Raw genomic sequence first — 18,543 nt, forward strand, 5'->3', positions numbered from 1 at the left:
CCCTAGGGAATGAAGGGAATCTGGGCCAATGGCCTTCCTGGGTGGGCCCTTTCCTTCTCCTGCCACGCCCTCCCCTGAGCTTTTACAAGAATGTTTGACTGTCTGCATATGCCTCCTCCTATGGACTGTTTCCAGGTGCAACCTGCTGCTTTAACCTACCAAGCCCTGGTGCTGCTGCTGGGGGCCTTTCAGAGTCTGGCCTTACTCTTGCCCCCTTCCCTACAACCTCTGGCTGGGATGTATGACTCAGCCTCTGTGAGCCTGGGTGAGGCTGTCTCCTGCCAGCATCTTGTGGACCAGGTGAGTGGTGGGCTGCAGTTACCAATCCCAGGCAACTTATCCTTCAACTGCAGCTGCATGTTGCACAGAAAGGTCAATAGTAGCATCCCAGTTTATCCTGGAACACAGCTGAAAAGCCACTGTTTTAGAAACTGGCCTCTGCAAGAGATATGCAGCTTCCACTACTGTTTTAGTATTTACAGATCACAGTGCTCAGGACTGAAATTCCAGCAGTATAAAGAGATTTGTTTATATATAATGGAAACATGGCAGAGATACTATCTAGAGAAATGCGTACAAAGAAAACTATGAATGCCCGTGGAATTTCATCGCCCCCCCTCTACCACAGTCCCTAAGGTGACTAATAGCATCCACTGCATGGTCTTAAAAAGTTCACAAGTGATGGACTGCACTTTTAAAAACCTAGAAGTTCTGTGTAAACCGATAAAGGACTGTGAAGGGCTAATTCACAGAGCTAGAGAAGTTTGACTGACAGGTTAAGCGATCTGATTGGTTAGCATCAGCTGGGCAGGAAAAGACTTCTGAACTGGATGCTGAGGACAGTTTAACACAGACAGGAGAACTGATGGAAAGTTGGCAAATAAATTTGGGAAGCAGGTGAAGACTCCCATTCAGACCAAAGAAAAGAGCTACATCTTCTAGTGCAGGCTTTGCTTTGCAGGAGGATAGTAATGCTTCAATGAGAACACTGGACAATCACTTGGCATGAAATTGGCCACAGCCTTTATTCACGTGAGCATGGCTAGTGGATCCACTCTCTTGTGATCAGCCGACCACAAGGCAGCCCCTTTACAACATGCCCTCTCCACAGATCCCCAGACTAGCCGGACTGTAACCCAGATCAAGGTATGTTGACTAGTGGGAGGTAGCAACTGGGAAGACCACTGGATGTCCACCTCCAATGGATTGGCCACCTCAACAAAGATCTGCCACATTTACCACTCCACCAGCTGTGACAAGTAACCGTAATAATAACACATCTCAACCCAAATTCAACCATAGAATTTTAAAACATAAACATAGAGTGGGAGGGTGAAATGTCTGTTCAGGAGGCCGAGCCACGCAACTGCATCCCACATATTTGGCTTGGCCCTTCCCAGTGCTGTCATGTCCTGACACCTGCCGCTGCCCCATGGGATGCTGGGGCTGGGAGACCACACTCCTGCCAGATGTTCTCATCATACACTGGCTCCCCCACAGCAGCAAAGGGTAAGCATTTGGTAAGTCTTCAGGGCTATTCTCAACCAGGCTTTTGTGAAACCTGGGGCTTCTTGACAGCCCTGGAAGGGTTTCCCAAATGGGTAGGAGTTAATTTTTTAGTTATTTTAAAAATTTGTTAAACATTTATCAGGTGATATGACCTTATATGGTCATGTTGACCTGCCCCCACAAAGGGCCATTGATGTCCCTGGAGGGGGTGGGAAGGTGAGAGGCTCTGTGTGGGCATGTACACAGCTATGCATTTCAATCATATTCTGCATGACTGCATGCCTTCCTGGGTTTCTCAACACCTGAAGAATGCTTCAGGGGGTTCTTAGAAGTTAAAAAGTTGAGAAAGGCTGCTCTAGTGAGAAGAGAATTTCCCAATCCAGTGGACCAGGGAGTTGGCTCTGAAGAGTGAAGAGATCCCTGGTCTGGCATGATTAGAAACTCCCTTTAGAAACCTTAAGAGTCAGACACTCAAGGTGAGAACTGGCATTTCAAGAGAAAGGGTTTGGGTACTAGAAAGAGTGCACCAGTATTCTGGAAATTAAGAGTCAGAGAATGGTTCAAGAAAGTATACTGGAGTGTTTGGAGAAACCACTGAACAAAAGCCTCTCAACATAAAGATTTTAAGTAACTCTGAATAGCTTTAAAAAACTTTCATTAACCCAAAATATAAGAACTAAAGTCTGTGCATGTACTGGTTTCACCTCAGAAATGTCAACCTCTGGTTTCACCTGACCTTTCCCCTCTATCTTTAAACCACTCCCGCGGGAGTGGTAAAAATAAAAGAGTAAGCATTATGGGCAGAGAAAGGGGCAGGGTGAGTCCAGGATAAAAACTCGAAGGGGGCAATCGGGAGCTGCGAAGTGGCTCCCGATTGGCCCATCCGAATGTCAGTCTGGGGCCAAGGGGCCAATTGGGAGCCGCTCAGTGCGCAGCTCCCAATTGGCCCCTTGGCCCAGCCCAGACGTTCCCGGCCTCAGAGGTGAGCACATGGCCAGGTGAGGCTTCCCCATGGAGAAAGAAGCAGGGGCCCTGCTCCTTTCCCCGTGCTGAGGCCGGCCCCTCGGCCAGGAGGGGGGCAGGGGTACAGGCTTCAGGGCGGCCAAAGGAGCCGGGTGGCGGCCCAGCTCCTTTTCCCACCCTGAAGCTGGGGAATTGGGCATGAGGGGGGCGAGGGGACACGCTGCTAGCACCCGCTGTATTTTGCCTACAGCGGGCTTAACTTCTAGTAGTAAATAAAATAATTTATTTTTGAATTTAAAAATGCCTCATATGCCATTTCAGTTGCTTATGTTAAAGAGGGTTCCTGATACTTTCCTCAGATTTCTAGACTGAGCCAACAACCATACTTGGAAATGGTAGGACAGCCAGTAAGAAACACATTACTAGGGTGTCTCAATCACAGAGTGGATAGAAAATCTTGCCTCTGAGGGATGGAAGTAGACAAGGCATACTGTCGCAGCAAACAAACAATTCTGCAGATTGTCTCCCTTGTTCACATGCTATGTATTTTGATCCCAGTATACCTTTTGAAATTGAAAATGTCTATTTTTAAAAGGGTCCTGTGAATAATCTTATAAATATTCTCAGTATATGATTCTTGCATATGACTTGTATATGACTCCTGCTGAATATGGACATGATAAAATGATTTTGAACTCAGACAAGTTTTCTCCCTAGATTTCCCAACATGTATATTTTCCCCTAAGTCAAAATAAAATCATCAATGCCCATTCTGTAATTATAATCTTACACAATCATCCCTGGAAAAGTGAGCAGAATAACTCATGACAGAACTGTCCCTGTGTCAAAATACCATTTACAACAAGTCTAATTTTGGAACAGGGCAAGGGGAAAGTAAAACTTGCATATTCCCCTTAGAGTGACTGTATTTCTGGTATTTTACAAGTTTACTCTGCTATGCCAACTTTAAATTCCTCAAACTGAAGCAGGGTTGCCAGTTCCAAACTGGGGAAACTCCTGAAAATTTGGAGGTAGAACCTGAGAAGAACAGGGACTTCAGTGGGGTACAATGCCATACAGCCCACCCCCAAAGCATCCATTTTTCCAGGAGATCTCTATCAATTGGAGATTAGTTGTAACAGGGAGGAGGGGGGTCCCCTGCTCCAACCTAAAGGCTGGCATCCCTAAATTATGGGCAATCAAAGGTTCCCATAGAAATAATGTGAGCCTTTCATATTTATATATTCAGTTGTACTATAGTACTCACAACAAATATAGCTGCATGGATTATTGTTATTGTTGTTATTATTTAAATTTATTGACCGTCACTCCCAGGCCAAGCCAGCTCATGGTTGTTTATGGTAAAACCCCAATAAAACATTGATAAAATTACAGAATTCTTGGTGGCATAACCCATCTGACTCCCTCCCCTCTTGCCAGCCCAACGATGATGTCTGTTAAGGAAGCTCCCTACATGGTTATAAGATTTCTACCCCAAGGGGGGCACCATTTTCATGGAGTTAGATAGGATGGTTAAAATCAGCTTAAACAAGTAATCAGATGTTTTATAAGAGTCAGAGAAGGGCACTTGACATTTCTATTAATAGCATATTAGTTTCTATTGGTAGCATATTAGTTATTCATTATTTATTTAGCATACTTATATGGTGCCTCTTCAGAGGCCTGGTAGTATCGTATTTGCCGGCGTATAAGACGACTTTTCCCCCCTGAAAAACATGCCTCCAAGTGGGGGGGTCGTCTTATGTGCCAGGTGCACTTCAGTTGGGATAGACATAGCTGCCCATAATAGCCTCCTGATGCTCGCCCGGTGCCCATAGTTTAAGGTGAAAAGAATTAAGGGATGCCAAGGTGGAGGCGGCGGAGGCGGCAGCGGCGGCGCTCCCCCCCCCCACTGGGCTCACCAACTCTGCTGCTGTCTTGTGAACTCCTCCCGGCTCAGAACTCGCTGGGCCCGCCAAACTTGTGCCTGTGTGCATGCCCCACCTCCCCAAGGCAGCGACGGGCGTTCCCTCCCACAAAATACTCTGAAGCGGGAGGGGGGAGAGAGAGAGAGAGCTCCTGACGGGCCGGCTGGGTGAGCCAGAGGCAAAGGAGTGGAAAGGAGGAGGATGCTGAGGGGGGAGGTGCCAGCCTCTGCTCCCCTCCCTTCCCTTGGTGTTTTGAAGCCGCCCCCATTCAGGAAGAGAGCACACGCGGCCAGCCTGGCGCGCAGGGAATGATACTCCTTGATCTGCCCTCCACTCGCTTGCTCGCTCCCTCTTTGTTTGCAGTTAAATAAGCAGAGGAAACTGTTTCAGTCCAATGCACAGACGCACCACCTCTGAGAGAGAGAGAGAGAGAGAGAGAGAGAGAGAGAGAGAGAGAGAGAGAGTTACCCCTCTCCTCTCGCCTTTTTTGGGGGAAGGGAGGTAATCACTAATCCGAGCATAGTTTCTTGCTTTCTTTTCTTTTTTTATGTCTCTCTCTTTCTCCCTCTCTCCTCCCCCCCCCCCTTCTGATGCTCTTTTACATTTTATTTGGTGTGTGGAAGAGGGGGTGGTCTTATACGTCGAGTATATAACAAACTCTATATTTTGAGTGGAAATGTTGGGGGGTCGTCTTATACGCCCAGTCGTCTTATATGGTAACTATAACACACAGTAAGTATGTTTTAAAGTCATGTCCAGTGCATTGGAATATACATTGGTCTATCTGTGCAGTTGTGTATGTCCGCTGTTATTTTAAGGTTTGGCACTACAGCTCTGAGAGAGAGAAAAAGAAAACACAAAAGAAATAGTACCTTGACAATGAGAGATAAATTACTATGATATGAGAAAACAATACTGGACTCTGGAGTTTTGGGTGAATCCTGAAGTGTTGTGTAGACGTGTTGACATCAATTCCAGTTTTGCACTGAAACTGACATTATGCAATGGAAATGGGGGGTGAGGAACCACAAAGCAATCCTTTCTTTTGGCTGTCAAAATGGAATGTTACAGATAATCAACCCAAGCCCACATGACTTATAAATTCTAGCCTTCAAACACAGTCTCTAACTTTGGCTTTTAAAAAGGCCAGTAGAATTTGTGACTGACTCATGCCAACACACTCTAGCAGCTGTTTGTGGCAGCCCATGACGAACTTATGTCCTGTTTCTCATGTCTTCCTTAGATGACAAAACTTGGGAAAGGATCATATTTGTCAGTGTATAGACATGTGAAATTTGTCTAGCCACGTTTCATAAACACTGCTTCTGATGTTTTGGATATCCGTTTCATGAGCATCAGTCTCTGAAATGTTTTCAGGCAGTGTGGAGAATATTTACTATATACTTGAAGTAAACAACATTGATGTTGTCTGTTGCTACTATAATTAACCAGGTTTGCTAACAAACCCTGACCTTTTCCTGTACAGCTTGCCAGTTGCCACCATACTACAAAAGATAAACAGATCTGAAAACTTACTGGTCTTGCAACAGTATATGAACTCCATAGAGACATCCAGATGTTCCGGCTGTATCCACTTATATATTTATTATGGTGGAGGAGGCAATAGATATTCTGCTTCTGTAGAACATAGGGTCTACCGTAAGGCAAATTATAAGCCTCACTCTCTTGTTCTAGGATATAAATCAAAATTATTGAGTTTCACATTTGTGAGATCATAAATTTTTTTTTGCAGAGATAAACACACAAGAATGATGCAATAGAAATCTTTGCTTTTCAGAACATTGGGAATATGGGAGGGGAACTACTGTCTGCTGTTCTATACATACAGCAGAATGTCACAATAATGAGGGGGCAGAACAGTGTACCAAAATCAGACTGCAAGTAAGGAATTACATTGTTTACCACTTGACTACATTAATAAATGTAAACGAAAAACTAATTCAAGACTGAAGAACTAGGCTACGGATTTTTGTTGATATTAAAGGTGCCACTGGACTCTGATTTTATTTTGTTCTGCTGCTTCAGACCAACACGGCTACCCACTTGAATCTATGGTTTATGCAGGAAATTATTCTGTTTTGAGGATAAGCAGCTAAACCAGGACCCCCCAAATACAAAAAGACACATGATTGGCAGCAGGAAAGGTGTCCATGGATACTATGGTACCCATGAATATCATTGGTTGGGGGTCCTGCTTTAAAGGCCAGCATGAATAGTCTGCAACAAAATAATTATTTGGGTAACTGAGTCCAATTTTTAAACAGCATTGTAGTAGAATTGCCAACACCTGTCCCTACCACTCATGTTTTAAAATGGCCATCTGGCTGAAAGCTAGATGTCACTAGCTGGGAAAATCTGAAAGTAACCTCAGTCCTCTCTTGAAAGTAACCTCAGTCCTCTCTAGGAATCACTGGAAACTCTATGGTTTTATGAATGCCTTATGACCTCCAACAGTCTCCTGCTGGTTGCAAACTGTGCCTGACAACCCTATGAAAATGCATTAAAGGAACTTAAAATGTCTTCTATAAAGAGGCTGGAAGCAGATGGGATCTAGTAAAATAGATCATGCTGCATTTTTACCGCTTCCATTAGGCAATGCCCTCCTCTACTTCATGTTTAGGCAATCACACGATTATTCCGTGACTGTTTTAACAGAAACTATTTAGCAATGATGAAACATGAATGTAAAACTGGTAACAAGATAGAAGTCTTTTAATTTACATTTATTTCCACCCTGATCTGAAATCAGTAGGTACCTTTTACTTAATCTCATGGTGTTTTAGAACAGTTGTCTTCACCACTGAGAAGTGTCTGCAACTTGAAACCTAGGACCATTCCGCACAGCATTAATATTGCTGAAGTGTTACCATTGTGTAATGCTATTTATTTTTCGTTATTCACAACGTCGTACACAATCTGCAACACTCCTGCAACACTCCCGCAAAAATCGCTTTGTTATAGCAATTTTCGGGGAATCTACAAAAGTGGATTCCCCCTAAAGAAGACCGCTAGACTCTTGAGAACAACCTGCAACACATCTGAAAAAGACACGTGCAATCTCAGTATAGCGGTAGCAGGCATGTTCTTCCCTAATCTCTCACACCTGAGCTTCCGGCATCATGATCGCCTTCCCCCCCCCCCACTTAAATGGGCAAAAGCAACCAATAAGTGATGCTTCTTTGGCTGAAAGCCCTCCAGAACCAATTGTCTGTAAAGTTTCCAAGCACAATATAGCCCCCCATTCGACACTGCCCGTAATTTCAGCCAGAAATAGCACTGGGGGAAGGTTTTGGGTTTTTTTTTACTTTCAGAGCATGTAAACGAATAAGCGCCAGCTCCTAAGCCAGCAAAAAAGGTCTTTCTGATACATTGAATGAACGAATATGTGTTGCTACTGGTGTTTTTGTGTTTTTAAAGAACAGTTTTTAAAGGGAAGCACGAACACAACAGTTCATTGGCTACTCTGTTTGATTGACGGCCAGGGGCGGGAGGAAGCATGGAAAAATATCGCCTCCTTTGTTGTGATTTCGGCGAGACCGGAAACTTGTGCAGTACGAGAGCCTTTTCTTTGATAGAACCAGCTGTGTGCATTAACGAGACCTGCCGATTTTGCTTGCAGCGCTTTTCAATAGCGCTCAGATTTAGCGACATTGACCGTTGTGCGGAATGGCCCCTACTTTTTGTTTTGTATTTTTTTTTCTTTTTCTGTCTCCTCCTCCCCCTAGTTTTTAATTAATTCTCAAGGCCGACCCCAGAAAACTATATTGATGTACTGGTTCAAAACTTTAAATCCAGTCATGGCCTTTTTATGAGCTGATAAATGGTCCATCTGATGAATACCAGTGTTTTAGATCCATTAGGAAAGAATGTATTGTTATTATCCTAACAACTTACCCTTACCCAGTGTTCCCCATATTATACGTGCTATACCTACACTATCTCCAAGGAGTGGGGAAATTAAGCTAAGCTGAGCCTCCGGGGAGGGTGGTAAATAAATAAACAAACAAACAAACAAATAAAGGGAGAATGCTATCTACTACATACACCAAACTTAATAAAGTTAAAGATGCATCTGTCCTTGGCCAGTCACTTCTTTGTCTCTTACATCTTTTCCTTCCCCTTTTGATAACCCACATTCTTCTCAGGCCATAATAGAGCTCTAGTGTATGCTGCATGGAGCCCTCTGGCTGTGCTACAAGTAGGCAAAAAATACAATATGCACAAATTCCATGGAATTCCCTCCCCACCAAATATACATTCAGGCTTGTTTAAGCATAGATCTAAAATGAGTCTAGTTTAAAGATGGCAGCATTTCATGTCACGGTTGATGTCATTGAAAACCTGATATTCATTGAAATGAACAATGAATGGGGGTTGGGGGTGGTACTCACTTCTTTCATAGCTGAGATTTAATCTTTGATTTACTGCTTCCAAATTTGTTATCTAAAAAAAGAGCAGGGAGAATTATCAGGCACAAACAGAAGAGTTCAAATTTGTAAAATAAATAAATAAATCTCTGAATCTGTCAGGACTTACTGAGTCACAGACACATCCTGAGGAGTTTGAAGGTGGAAAAGAGCTGAAGAAGCAGATGGAAGGAAGCGACTGCTCTGCTGCCAGGACTGGATGGTAAAAAGGAGACTTTAGAAGGTGGTTTAAGCTGCCGTGTGTTCCGTTGTTGGGTGCTGGTTTAATTTTCAGTAGATCTGTTAAGAAGAAAAAGTATTTCTTCATTGCACACTAATACGAAAATGTGATAAATAAATAAATATCCAAGAATTATTTATTCCAGGCTTTCTCCAAGATGTAATTTGAGCCAGGCCTCCACTCCAGGCCATATAAAGAGGCACTGGCAATTCTGGCTACCATTTCCAACATTAGCATGTTTTCTAGATACCACTAGTCTTATTCTGATTAAGGACACATCAGTATTTAGAATTAAATTTATTTATGGTCAAATTCATTTGGTACTGGGTAAGGACTTGACAGCTGGCAGAAGAGGCAAAAAAAAAAAAACATCGGTACAGTTCCACTAACAGAAGGAGAAGACAATTTCATCCTCTTCCCCCCAGCCCACATGGCTATTAGTCCATGGTGTTCCACAATACTGGAAATAATTTTTCCATGGGTGGAAATTTCTGCTGTGGGGAGATCAATGTGGAAAAGACCAGAGATCTTCAAGTCTCCTGGATCCCATCTATTAGTCTGGGAGACCAGAAGAAAGAACATTCTGCTTTGCTCTTGTGAACTACTCCTGCATGTGCAAGGAGACCTCCAGATTCAGCATAGTAAGATTTCCATGAATATCCTTAGAAGGACTAAGAAATACTTACCACATATTAAGTTGTAAAGTTCAATGTTTTCAAAAGGCTGCACCTCTGTTTTCTCTTTAAATCCTGGCCCATGTGCTAGAAAGATGGCCTAGATAATCATACCAACATTGTGTTATTGAGGGGCTTTAATTTAAAATCTTAATTAAATACAGCACATTTTTAACTAATGGCAAATGCAGTACACAAGAACTTAAGTTTATGTGAGAAAAAATCTGGGTAAGCATACTTTGAGTGTGTATATGATTTTATTAAAAATTGCTTTCATTTTTCTCAGAAAGACTTTCACAATATAATCATTCCATAATTTCAGCTGTATATTTATTTATTTATTTATTTTGATTTTTATACCGCCCTTCCCTATGGCTCTGGGCGGTTTACATAAAACATTTTGGAACATTTACATTTACATATGGGAAAAACCAGGGCACTACAACAAGGTAGGCATGCATCAGAGTAACATTATGCTTATATGCTTACATAAATTTGAACACGTTAACATAAAATTTTCTTGGGGGGGAATGTTCTTACCTCCATACTTTTAAATTCATTGTCATAGCCATGGTTACCACCACCACAATATGTATAACTCCTACTCCTAAAATAGATGAATGAGAATATATAACCCAGCACAAGAATATTTATTACAGCAAATTAATATTGGGCTATTATCAGTAGCATCTTCATCCATGTCAAAAACCCCATTTCACTTTTTGGCAGTTTTGTAGTTGATTACATCAAGAAGGGATAAAATTGCTCCCAGCTATGAATGCTTCCATTTGCTCATGGGTATATCAGCACTAGGGATGGGCACAAACTGGAAAACTGATTGGAGAAATGGCTGGCAGCCATTTAAGCCTAACAATGGGGCATGCACACCTGTCCACTGTTAGGCTGAAAAGGCTCCAGGCATTTCAATGCTCCATTTTACTTCCCTCCGCTTGAAGGGGTGGGAGTAAAATGGTCAGTTTAAATAGGCCACAGCTATTTAAACATAACAACTGACAGGCAGACTGCCCTACTCAGCTGCTAGGTTTAAATGGCTCGAATCACTGAGCCAAACTGAACAAAAGTCCAGGAAAGGACAGGTCGAGGGGAGTGGGTTATATATTTATTATCTGCCATCGTGATATTGTGTTTTAATGATGTTTTTAATGGGTTTAATGGGATTTTATTGTTTTTATGAATTCAGTAAACTGCTGCAAGACATTTGAGAGCGGTGATATATAAATATAAAAATCATAGAATTATAGAGTTGGAAGGGGCCATACAGGCCATCTAGCCCAACCCCCTGCTCAATGCAGGATCAGCCCAAAGCATAAAATTTTAGTAGGGTATGGATTCTGACAAATCCATTTGCAAGGTCTTTCATCCTCATGAGACTGTTGCTGTGATACTGTAACACTCAACTGGGAACATGGGAAGGCGGCCAAGGATGGGTCATCTGACCCCAAATGAATTGGTCACAGATGGAACAATCATAGACAAATGTTTTCTAGAGCATTCGTTTATTGTGGTTGCAAACAAATACTATAATTATCAATACTTGATATTTGTGGTAATTTTAACAGGTTATTAGCTGACTAATATTGCAAAAAAGGGAAATTAACCATTTATTTATTTATTCACTTATCTATCCAATTGATTGATTTATTCTCTCTAGAAGGTGTTGGACTATAACAAGGTCTTTGTATATGAAGAAGAAAGAAAATCCTGTAGAGGGCAGCAAGCTCTAACTGGAGAAGGACTGAAAGGAGAAGTACCTTCATTCTAAAGGATATTTTCCTGGTCTGTCTGCAGAATATTACACTTAGGCTTCTAAAACAGTCTAGAATTCTCTGTTAGCCAGTGAAACAGCTAGGTTTATCTCGTCTCTTTATTTACTTTTTAAAAAATCCTTTGCTTTTAATCAGTTCAGCCAACAAGAGAGACCCAAAGAAATTTAGTTCTGTTCTATATTTTATCTGCAGAAGAAGAAGAAGAAGAAGAAGAAGAAGAAGAAGAAGAAGAAGAAGAAGAAGAAGAAGAAGAAGAAGAAGAGTTGGTTCTTATATGTCAAAGGGTTTAGGCACAGGTCAAAGGGTTTAGGCACATCTAGAGATGGCAACAGCCAAGAGATAGTGTCTGGGTGGCAGGTTGACATGGACAGAGAGGTTGTTGAGAGGCATTTAGCTGCACTGGATGAGTTCAAATCCCCTGGGCCGGATGAAATGCACCTGAGAGTGCTCAAAGAACTTTCCAGAGAACTTGCAGAACCCTTGTCCATAATCTTCCGTTTGGATTTTGGGCGATTTAAAATTTCTTTCTGCAGCAAGAAGGATTGATACGGTGTGAACCTACCTTTATTGTGCGATATCTCAGACTGCTTTTAATCCTGAATATCCATTTGGGAAAGAAAGCTCCGTGGTAGAGAACCTCTGATAGGCTACACCTGGTCATGTTACATGCTTGCCTTAAAGGAGAAGCCCCTAATTTCTCTCAATTTCTGTCGGTCCTGGATTTTTCCTCCCTCCTCTGCCTTTTTCGATCCTCTCCCCCCCCCCCCCAAGAAAAGAAAGACTCTCCCTGCTTGGCTCCTCTCCCGCCCCCCTTCAAGAAAAGAAAGAAAGAGGCTTGGCTTCCTCCCCCCTTCTGAGCCTCCCTAATCACGTGCAGAAGACTTTCCTGTTTCAATGGGGGGGGGGGAAGAATCAAGTTCAAAGCCATCTGAATTCAACAGGATTGACAATGGAATAAAGACAGTAAGTGCAGACTCTGCCCTGGTTTCCTTTTTTGACCAAGTAACAGGTTTGCTGGATCGTGGAAATTCGGTTGATGTCGTTGACTTAGATTTAAGTAAAGCTTTTGATAAGGTTCCCAATGATGTTCTGATGGATAAATTGAAGGACTGCAATCTGGATTTTCAGATAGTTAGGTGGATAGGGAATTGGTTAGAGAACCGCACTCAAAGAGTTGTTGTCAATGGTGTTTCATCAGACTGGAGGGAGGTGAGTAGCGGGGTACCTCAGGGCTCTGTGCTCGGTCCAGTACTTTTTAGCATATTTATTAATGATCTAGATTTGGGGGTGGAGGGACTACTCATCAAGTTTGCAGATGACATGAAATTGGGAGGACTGGCAAATACTCCAGAAGATAGAGACAGAGTTCAACGAGATCTGAACAGCATGGAAAAATGGGCAAATGAGAACAAGATGCAATTTAATAAAGATAAGTGTAAAGTTCTGCATCTGGGTCAGAAAAATGAAAAGCATACCTACTGAATGGGGGATACACTTCTAGGTAACACTGTGTGTGAATGAGACCTTGGGGTACTTGTGGATTGTAAACTAAACATGAGCAGGCAGTGTGATGTAGCGGTAAAAAAGGCAAATGCCATTTTGGGCTGTATCAACAGGGACATCACATCAAAATCACAAGATGTCATAGTACCATTGTATACGGCACTGGTCAGACCACACCTGGAGTACTGTGTGCAGTTCTGGAGGCCTCACTTCAAGAAGGACGTACAGGCCTCACTTCAAGAAGGACGTAGATAAAATTGAAAGGGTACAGAGGAGAGAGATGAGGATGATCTGGGGCCAAGGGACCAAGCCATATGAAGCTGGGTTGAGGGACTTGGGAATGTTCAGCCTGGAGAAAAGGAGGTTGAAAGGAGACATAATAGTCCGCTTTAAGTATTTGAAAGGTTGTCATTTGGAGGAGGGCAGGATGCTGTTCCCGTTGGCTGAAGAGGAAAGTAATGGGTTTCAACTACAAGTATATATAGGCTAGATATCAGGGGAAAAAATTTCACAGTCAGAGTAGTTCGGCAGTGGAATAGGCTGCCTAAGGAGGTTGAGAGCTCCCCCTCACTGGCAGTCTTTAAGCAAAGGTTGGATACATACTTTTCTTGGATGCTTTAGGATGCTTTGGGCTGATCCTGCGTTGGGCTCATGGAACACATATACATTTCAGGCAGCCTGCCAAGGAACCTAATTGGCCCTTAATGGGGCCCAAAGATTGGTCCATAGTTAGAGTCTCAGTTACTTAGCAATTGACTGGCTTTGAAGCCCTCATTTACATATTGTCCAGTTACTCAGAACCTCCACATACATAACTAATATGACCAAACCACTATTTTAAGGATAATCTGATAAGTTTTGGGACTGTTCATACTGTTCCTGGAACACATCCACTAAATACTATGGAATTTTTCAGACAGATTTTGTGATCTGTTTTAGTAGGCTGCTAATGGATTTATTGTCACTTCAGTCACAACTGTTTAGCAACTGGCTGCTAATGGATTTTATTTAATTTTTCCTACAAAGCCCCTTGCATGCCATTGGTAAAGTGGGGCTGAGCTGTTTTTGAGGGAAACTGCTTTCTTCCATTTTCACCTCTTCATTGTGCTTCTGAATTGCTGGGTCGTGCTGTTTAAAATGTCCTTAATGCTTCCTACAACGCCACTTTCCCCCCTGCCTGTTTTTGCCAAGCAATCCTCCTCACCTTATCCCTCAAAAAACATTCTAAGTTGAGCACTATAGAGCTAAACCAAGACAGCACTACAGTGCTAGAGCAGCACCACTGAGATGCATTAACTCCACTGAGAAACTATTTTGGTTTAACACTTTAGTGCTCAACTTAGAATGTTTTTTGGGGGGAAGAGCAAGAGAGATCATGTGGTGAAAAGGGGGAAGAGGGGCCAAAGTGCTTCAGAGACATCTCATTAATGGAATGAAGTTTGCTATATGAAACCCCCATCCCGGTTTTGCTTTACTTGAAACCAGCCCAATGACAATAAAATCTGGTTTAGAACAGCAATATGAAAGGGGCCCTTAGCTAATAAAACTGGAGTTTGCTTGTTGAATTTAGAACTGATTTTTTTTTTTGCAAATTGTCTTTTTTTTACTCTTGTTCATAACTTGGATAGATCAAAGGAATTTCATAATGTTTTGACTAACAATGACTACATTTCCCTGAAAGTGTGCATTTGGATTATTCACTAGTTTGGCGCTTAGAAAACACAGATGGAATAAATAAAACTGCCAAGTGAGGCCCATGATTAATTGGATATGCTTTCTCTGTTTTGTCAACTATTTTGGATAGTTTCACTATTTAGACTAGTTTCGCTGAAGGGAAAGTTCCTCCTAAATCTAGACAGGCAATGTTTCCTTCAGTTCCCTTTCTATTCAGGCAGGAGATTCATGTCTTCATTGCCGGATAAGAAGCCTTTATCACATTGAAAGTGGGGGTGGGGACTGATTTTAAGAATAAAAGTGGCAACCACGTGGGCACAATAACATTTCTATCACTTATATCTAAACTTCCAGGAATGCTGATTTTCTTTCAAAGCAGCTCTGGTTTCAGAAGTGAGCCTGATTGAAGCTGCAGCCACACATTGTTAGATGCAACTGGATAGGCGCATTGGCCTGAAGTAATATGGCAATATTTGAGTCCAGGGGCACCTTTAAGACCAACAAAGATTTATTCAAGGCATGGGCTTTTGTGTGCACACCACACGAAGGCTCATGCCTTTAAGAAATCTTTCCTGGTCTTAAAGATGCCCCTGGATTCAAAGTTTGTTGTTCCATAAATTGTGTTATTGTTGCTGTATAGTAATCATTCACTACTGGATTTTCCTGTATGAGGAAGACTATCCAGTTGCAAATTACCACTACTGCACAATGATGACACAATGCTGAATGCTGTGTGGGTGCAACTTTCAATAAATCCACCTGAGGAGAGAGACTGCAACAGGATAAGCTGAGGAAGGGAGAATTTCACACCCTTCACCGATATTCCCCTTTGCTCTTAAAAAGCATATCTTCCCCAGGTATCCTGTAACATATAGTTTGGGCATCAGTTGTATAGCTATAAGAACCAAAATGAGCTATAAGAACTTTCCAAAACAGCCATTTTCTCTTGGGGGAATGATCTCTTTAGATTGGAAATCAGTTGTTTTTCTGGGAGATTGATCTAATCTAGCACCCTGTTTCTCAGAGATGGCCAACTAAATGCCTTTAGGAACTAGCATGGAAGCCATGCCCGCCCCCAGCCTCTCAGGGAAAACTGGAGGGCCAGAAGGACCCCTGGTGGCGGGAGGAAGAAAGGACGTGCATGGCGTCCCTCCTTGCTTGCCTAACCAGGACTTCTTGAGCAGATTGTAGTCAAGTTGGACTATGCCTTTCAAGCACGTGACTCAGGCAGGTACGGCTGGGTCAGGCAGCACCTTTTGTGCATGCGATTTGGCCAGGCAGTGCCTTTGCTGTACTGTGCAAAACTGCCTGGTAGTGTCTTTGTTCTGGATGACTTAAGTAGGTTAGGTAACAGCTTCATCATAACACACATGACAGTCATATTGTTATTTCTGAATGATACCTGAGTCACTGAAATCAAGCTTCTTTGTTCTTTAAAATATATATACTGTTTAAAAAATTCCTTTATCTGTCCTGCATTCCCTTTCACTGAATCACAAAATGATCTGTTGCTGGCTATTTGTCTGTTGGGTTTTCCCAATACAAGGTCTACTTTTTTTTAGGTTGGCAGAAAGCCCTCCTGTGCTACAGGACCAGGGGGAGAATTGTGGGCACAGAGAATACCCTAATGTAAATTAGGACTGACAAGAAGTTCTCAGTGGAGAATGTGGCTGCAGCCTAAGCATGGAGGGTTGTAATGCATGTAACTTAGGGAAAGTGTTAGGCTGGGATTCCTCTGACAAACCTCCTTTTAAACTGAGCCTGACTTTCAATCCTGTACATGAATCTTTTAAACTGAAAAATAATAATATGCTATTCCAGCTGTTTGGAAGGAGGATGAAACGCTATCATGCTTCTGGTTGTTCTTATGATCTCATCTCATTTCTGGAAATATTACATGATCAAATACACTCTTTTATTTGGAAATGAGACAAGAATAAGAGAAGCCGCCTCTGTATAATCATCCATGCTCAACCCTTGGGATTTTTCAGGGGAATTTTTCAGGAACTCATTAGTACAGTTGCTGCCCAGCCATCCTTTTACCAGGTTGGTTGCTGGCTCAGCGTGGGTCAGCAATATTTCATCAATGGGAGCAGAAATGATTAGGAATCTCCTGATCATTGGAAATCTCTGAGGCTTTGAGTGAGAACCTGGAGAAGGTGAGAGGAAACAGAAAAAACAGGCAGCTTGGCAGCTTTCAAAGCTGGAGAGGCAGCAGCACTAAAAATAGGGGAAGAGAGAGAAGGAAAGAGGGAGAGAACGAGATGAACATTTCTATAAAGTTTTTAGCTGGAACTGACTGAGCAGGGTTGGAGGTTGCCTATGTTGCTTCCAACCAACATAGGACTCAAGCATTCTCTCATTTGATGGAAACTAAACCCTGTAGCATTTCCCCTGTAGCATTATTCACTCCACATGTAGGGGGAGACCATGTAACAAACAGGAAGGCCTGTGCATATCTGTATTGGTTAAATGAATTAGTGAAGTTGGATTAAACTCAGCCCACTGTAAGAGTTTGCTTCCTCTGGACATCAGTCAGTCCACAAGCCTAATAATGAATTAGTCTGGGACTGCAAAGTTTATATATGCAAAACAGAAAGCTTCCAAAATGAGCACTATAAATACAATTTAAATTGCACATACATGCACAGTTTGTATCCTGATGGGACACTAATCATTTTAACTGGCTGAAAAATAGTGTCTTTGAAGTGAAAACTGCAGACCCACTAATGACAATTAAAACCAACCGTGAAGGAAAGCAAATATTTAAAGCTGTAAGCAGAGAAGAACCAATACATGTTGGTGCCCAAGGTCTCCATGATGGTCAAACGACCATGGGAAGATCAGTATTAATTAGCCAGAGAACCTCTCCTATTCTTGCCAGAACTCTTTGATCTACTAAGAACAATAACAAGAATGGCTCTGTGCCTGCAGAGGCAATCTGAACCCAGACACCAGCCAGAGAAAGAAGGGCTGCTGGCATCAGTCCTAGCAAGGCCACGAAGGACTTTTTTTTTGGGGGGGGGGGGTATGAATGACACATTATAAAGAAATAAATACATGATTGGCAGTTTCTCATCCTTCAACGATACCCCCAATAGTGCTCCTTGGTATGGCTAGACCTGATCATAAATATAAGTTAACCATTGGTTCCATACCTCACAGCCAGCCACTGCCGATCCACCATAAGATGAACTTTATCGATGCGAATGTTGTTAACATAATGAAATCTTTTGGGTAAGTTTGGAGTCAAATAGGCTTTGAAGTGTTGATCCAGTTTCTTACACTGAAAGGTGGAAAAGGAAACTGTGAGACATTCAGAATACAAATGTCGACTAGTGGAATCCCATGAGGGCCTTATAGCCCTGTGAGACATCAATCCCCCCCCCCAGACAGTAGTTCACACCACAGGGACAAACATCATTCTCTAAAGGAATCATGAAGAGATTTTACCCTGACACCAGAAGATCAGGCCCAATCTACCTGAATGTCGGCCTTCCTCTCATTGTAAACATGAGGAAGAATACCCTATTGCTCTGTAGCCTTGGCACTTTGAGGCTCATTCTGTGCATGCTGGATAATGCACTGAAGTAGACTTTCCTGTTCTGCACAGGAAAATCCAGCTGTAAAAGCACTCTGAAAGTGTATTATCCATTGTGTGCAAAACGAGTGCATTTTTCCCTAAAAGAAGACATTTGGTAAAAGCCAGCATAGAACATAAATCTTAACCCCAGCCAGAAGAGAACTCCTTGGTACTGTGCCTGACACTTTTTGTATACTCCTGATCCATTTTAGGGGCTTTATAAATATTTATTATTAAACCTTCTGCTTTAGTTG

At 42.4% G+C, this 18,543-nt stretch overlaps 1 protein-coding gene across 2 annotated transcripts in view; it reads right to left on the bottom strand.

Moving 5' to 3' along the window:
• Positions 1 to 18,543, bottom strand: part of ENPP3 (ectonucleotide pyrophosphatase/phosphodiesterase 3) — a 75,153-nt gene that overhangs the window by 13,457 nt on the left and 43,153 nt on the right. For both annotated transcript variants that reach the window (XM_077352803.1, XM_077352794.1), the window contains exons 15-20: positions 17,865 to 17,992; positions 10,283 to 10,349; positions 9,755 to 9,842; positions 8,958 to 9,127; positions 8,813 to 8,864; positions 5,937 to 6,091 (exon numbers count right to left, since the gene is read on the bottom strand). In XM_077352803.1, coding sequence (XP_077208918.1) covers positions 5,937 to 6,091; positions 8,813 to 8,864; positions 8,958 to 9,127; positions 9,755 to 9,842; positions 10,283 to 10,349; positions 17,865 to 17,992 — 660 coding nt within the window. The remainder of the gene's footprint in view (positions 1 to 5,936; positions 6,092 to 8,812; positions 8,865 to 8,957; positions 9,128 to 9,754; positions 9,843 to 10,282; positions 10,350 to 17,864; positions 17,993 to 18,543) is intronic.

Source organism: Paroedura picta, chromosome 1 (genome assembly GCF_049243985.1).
Source record: "Paroedura picta isolate Pp20150507F chromosome 1, Ppicta_v3.0, whole genome shotgun sequence".
Taxonomy (NCBI): Eukaryota; Metazoa; Chordata; class Lepidosauria; order Squamata; family Gekkonidae; genus Paroedura; species Paroedura picta.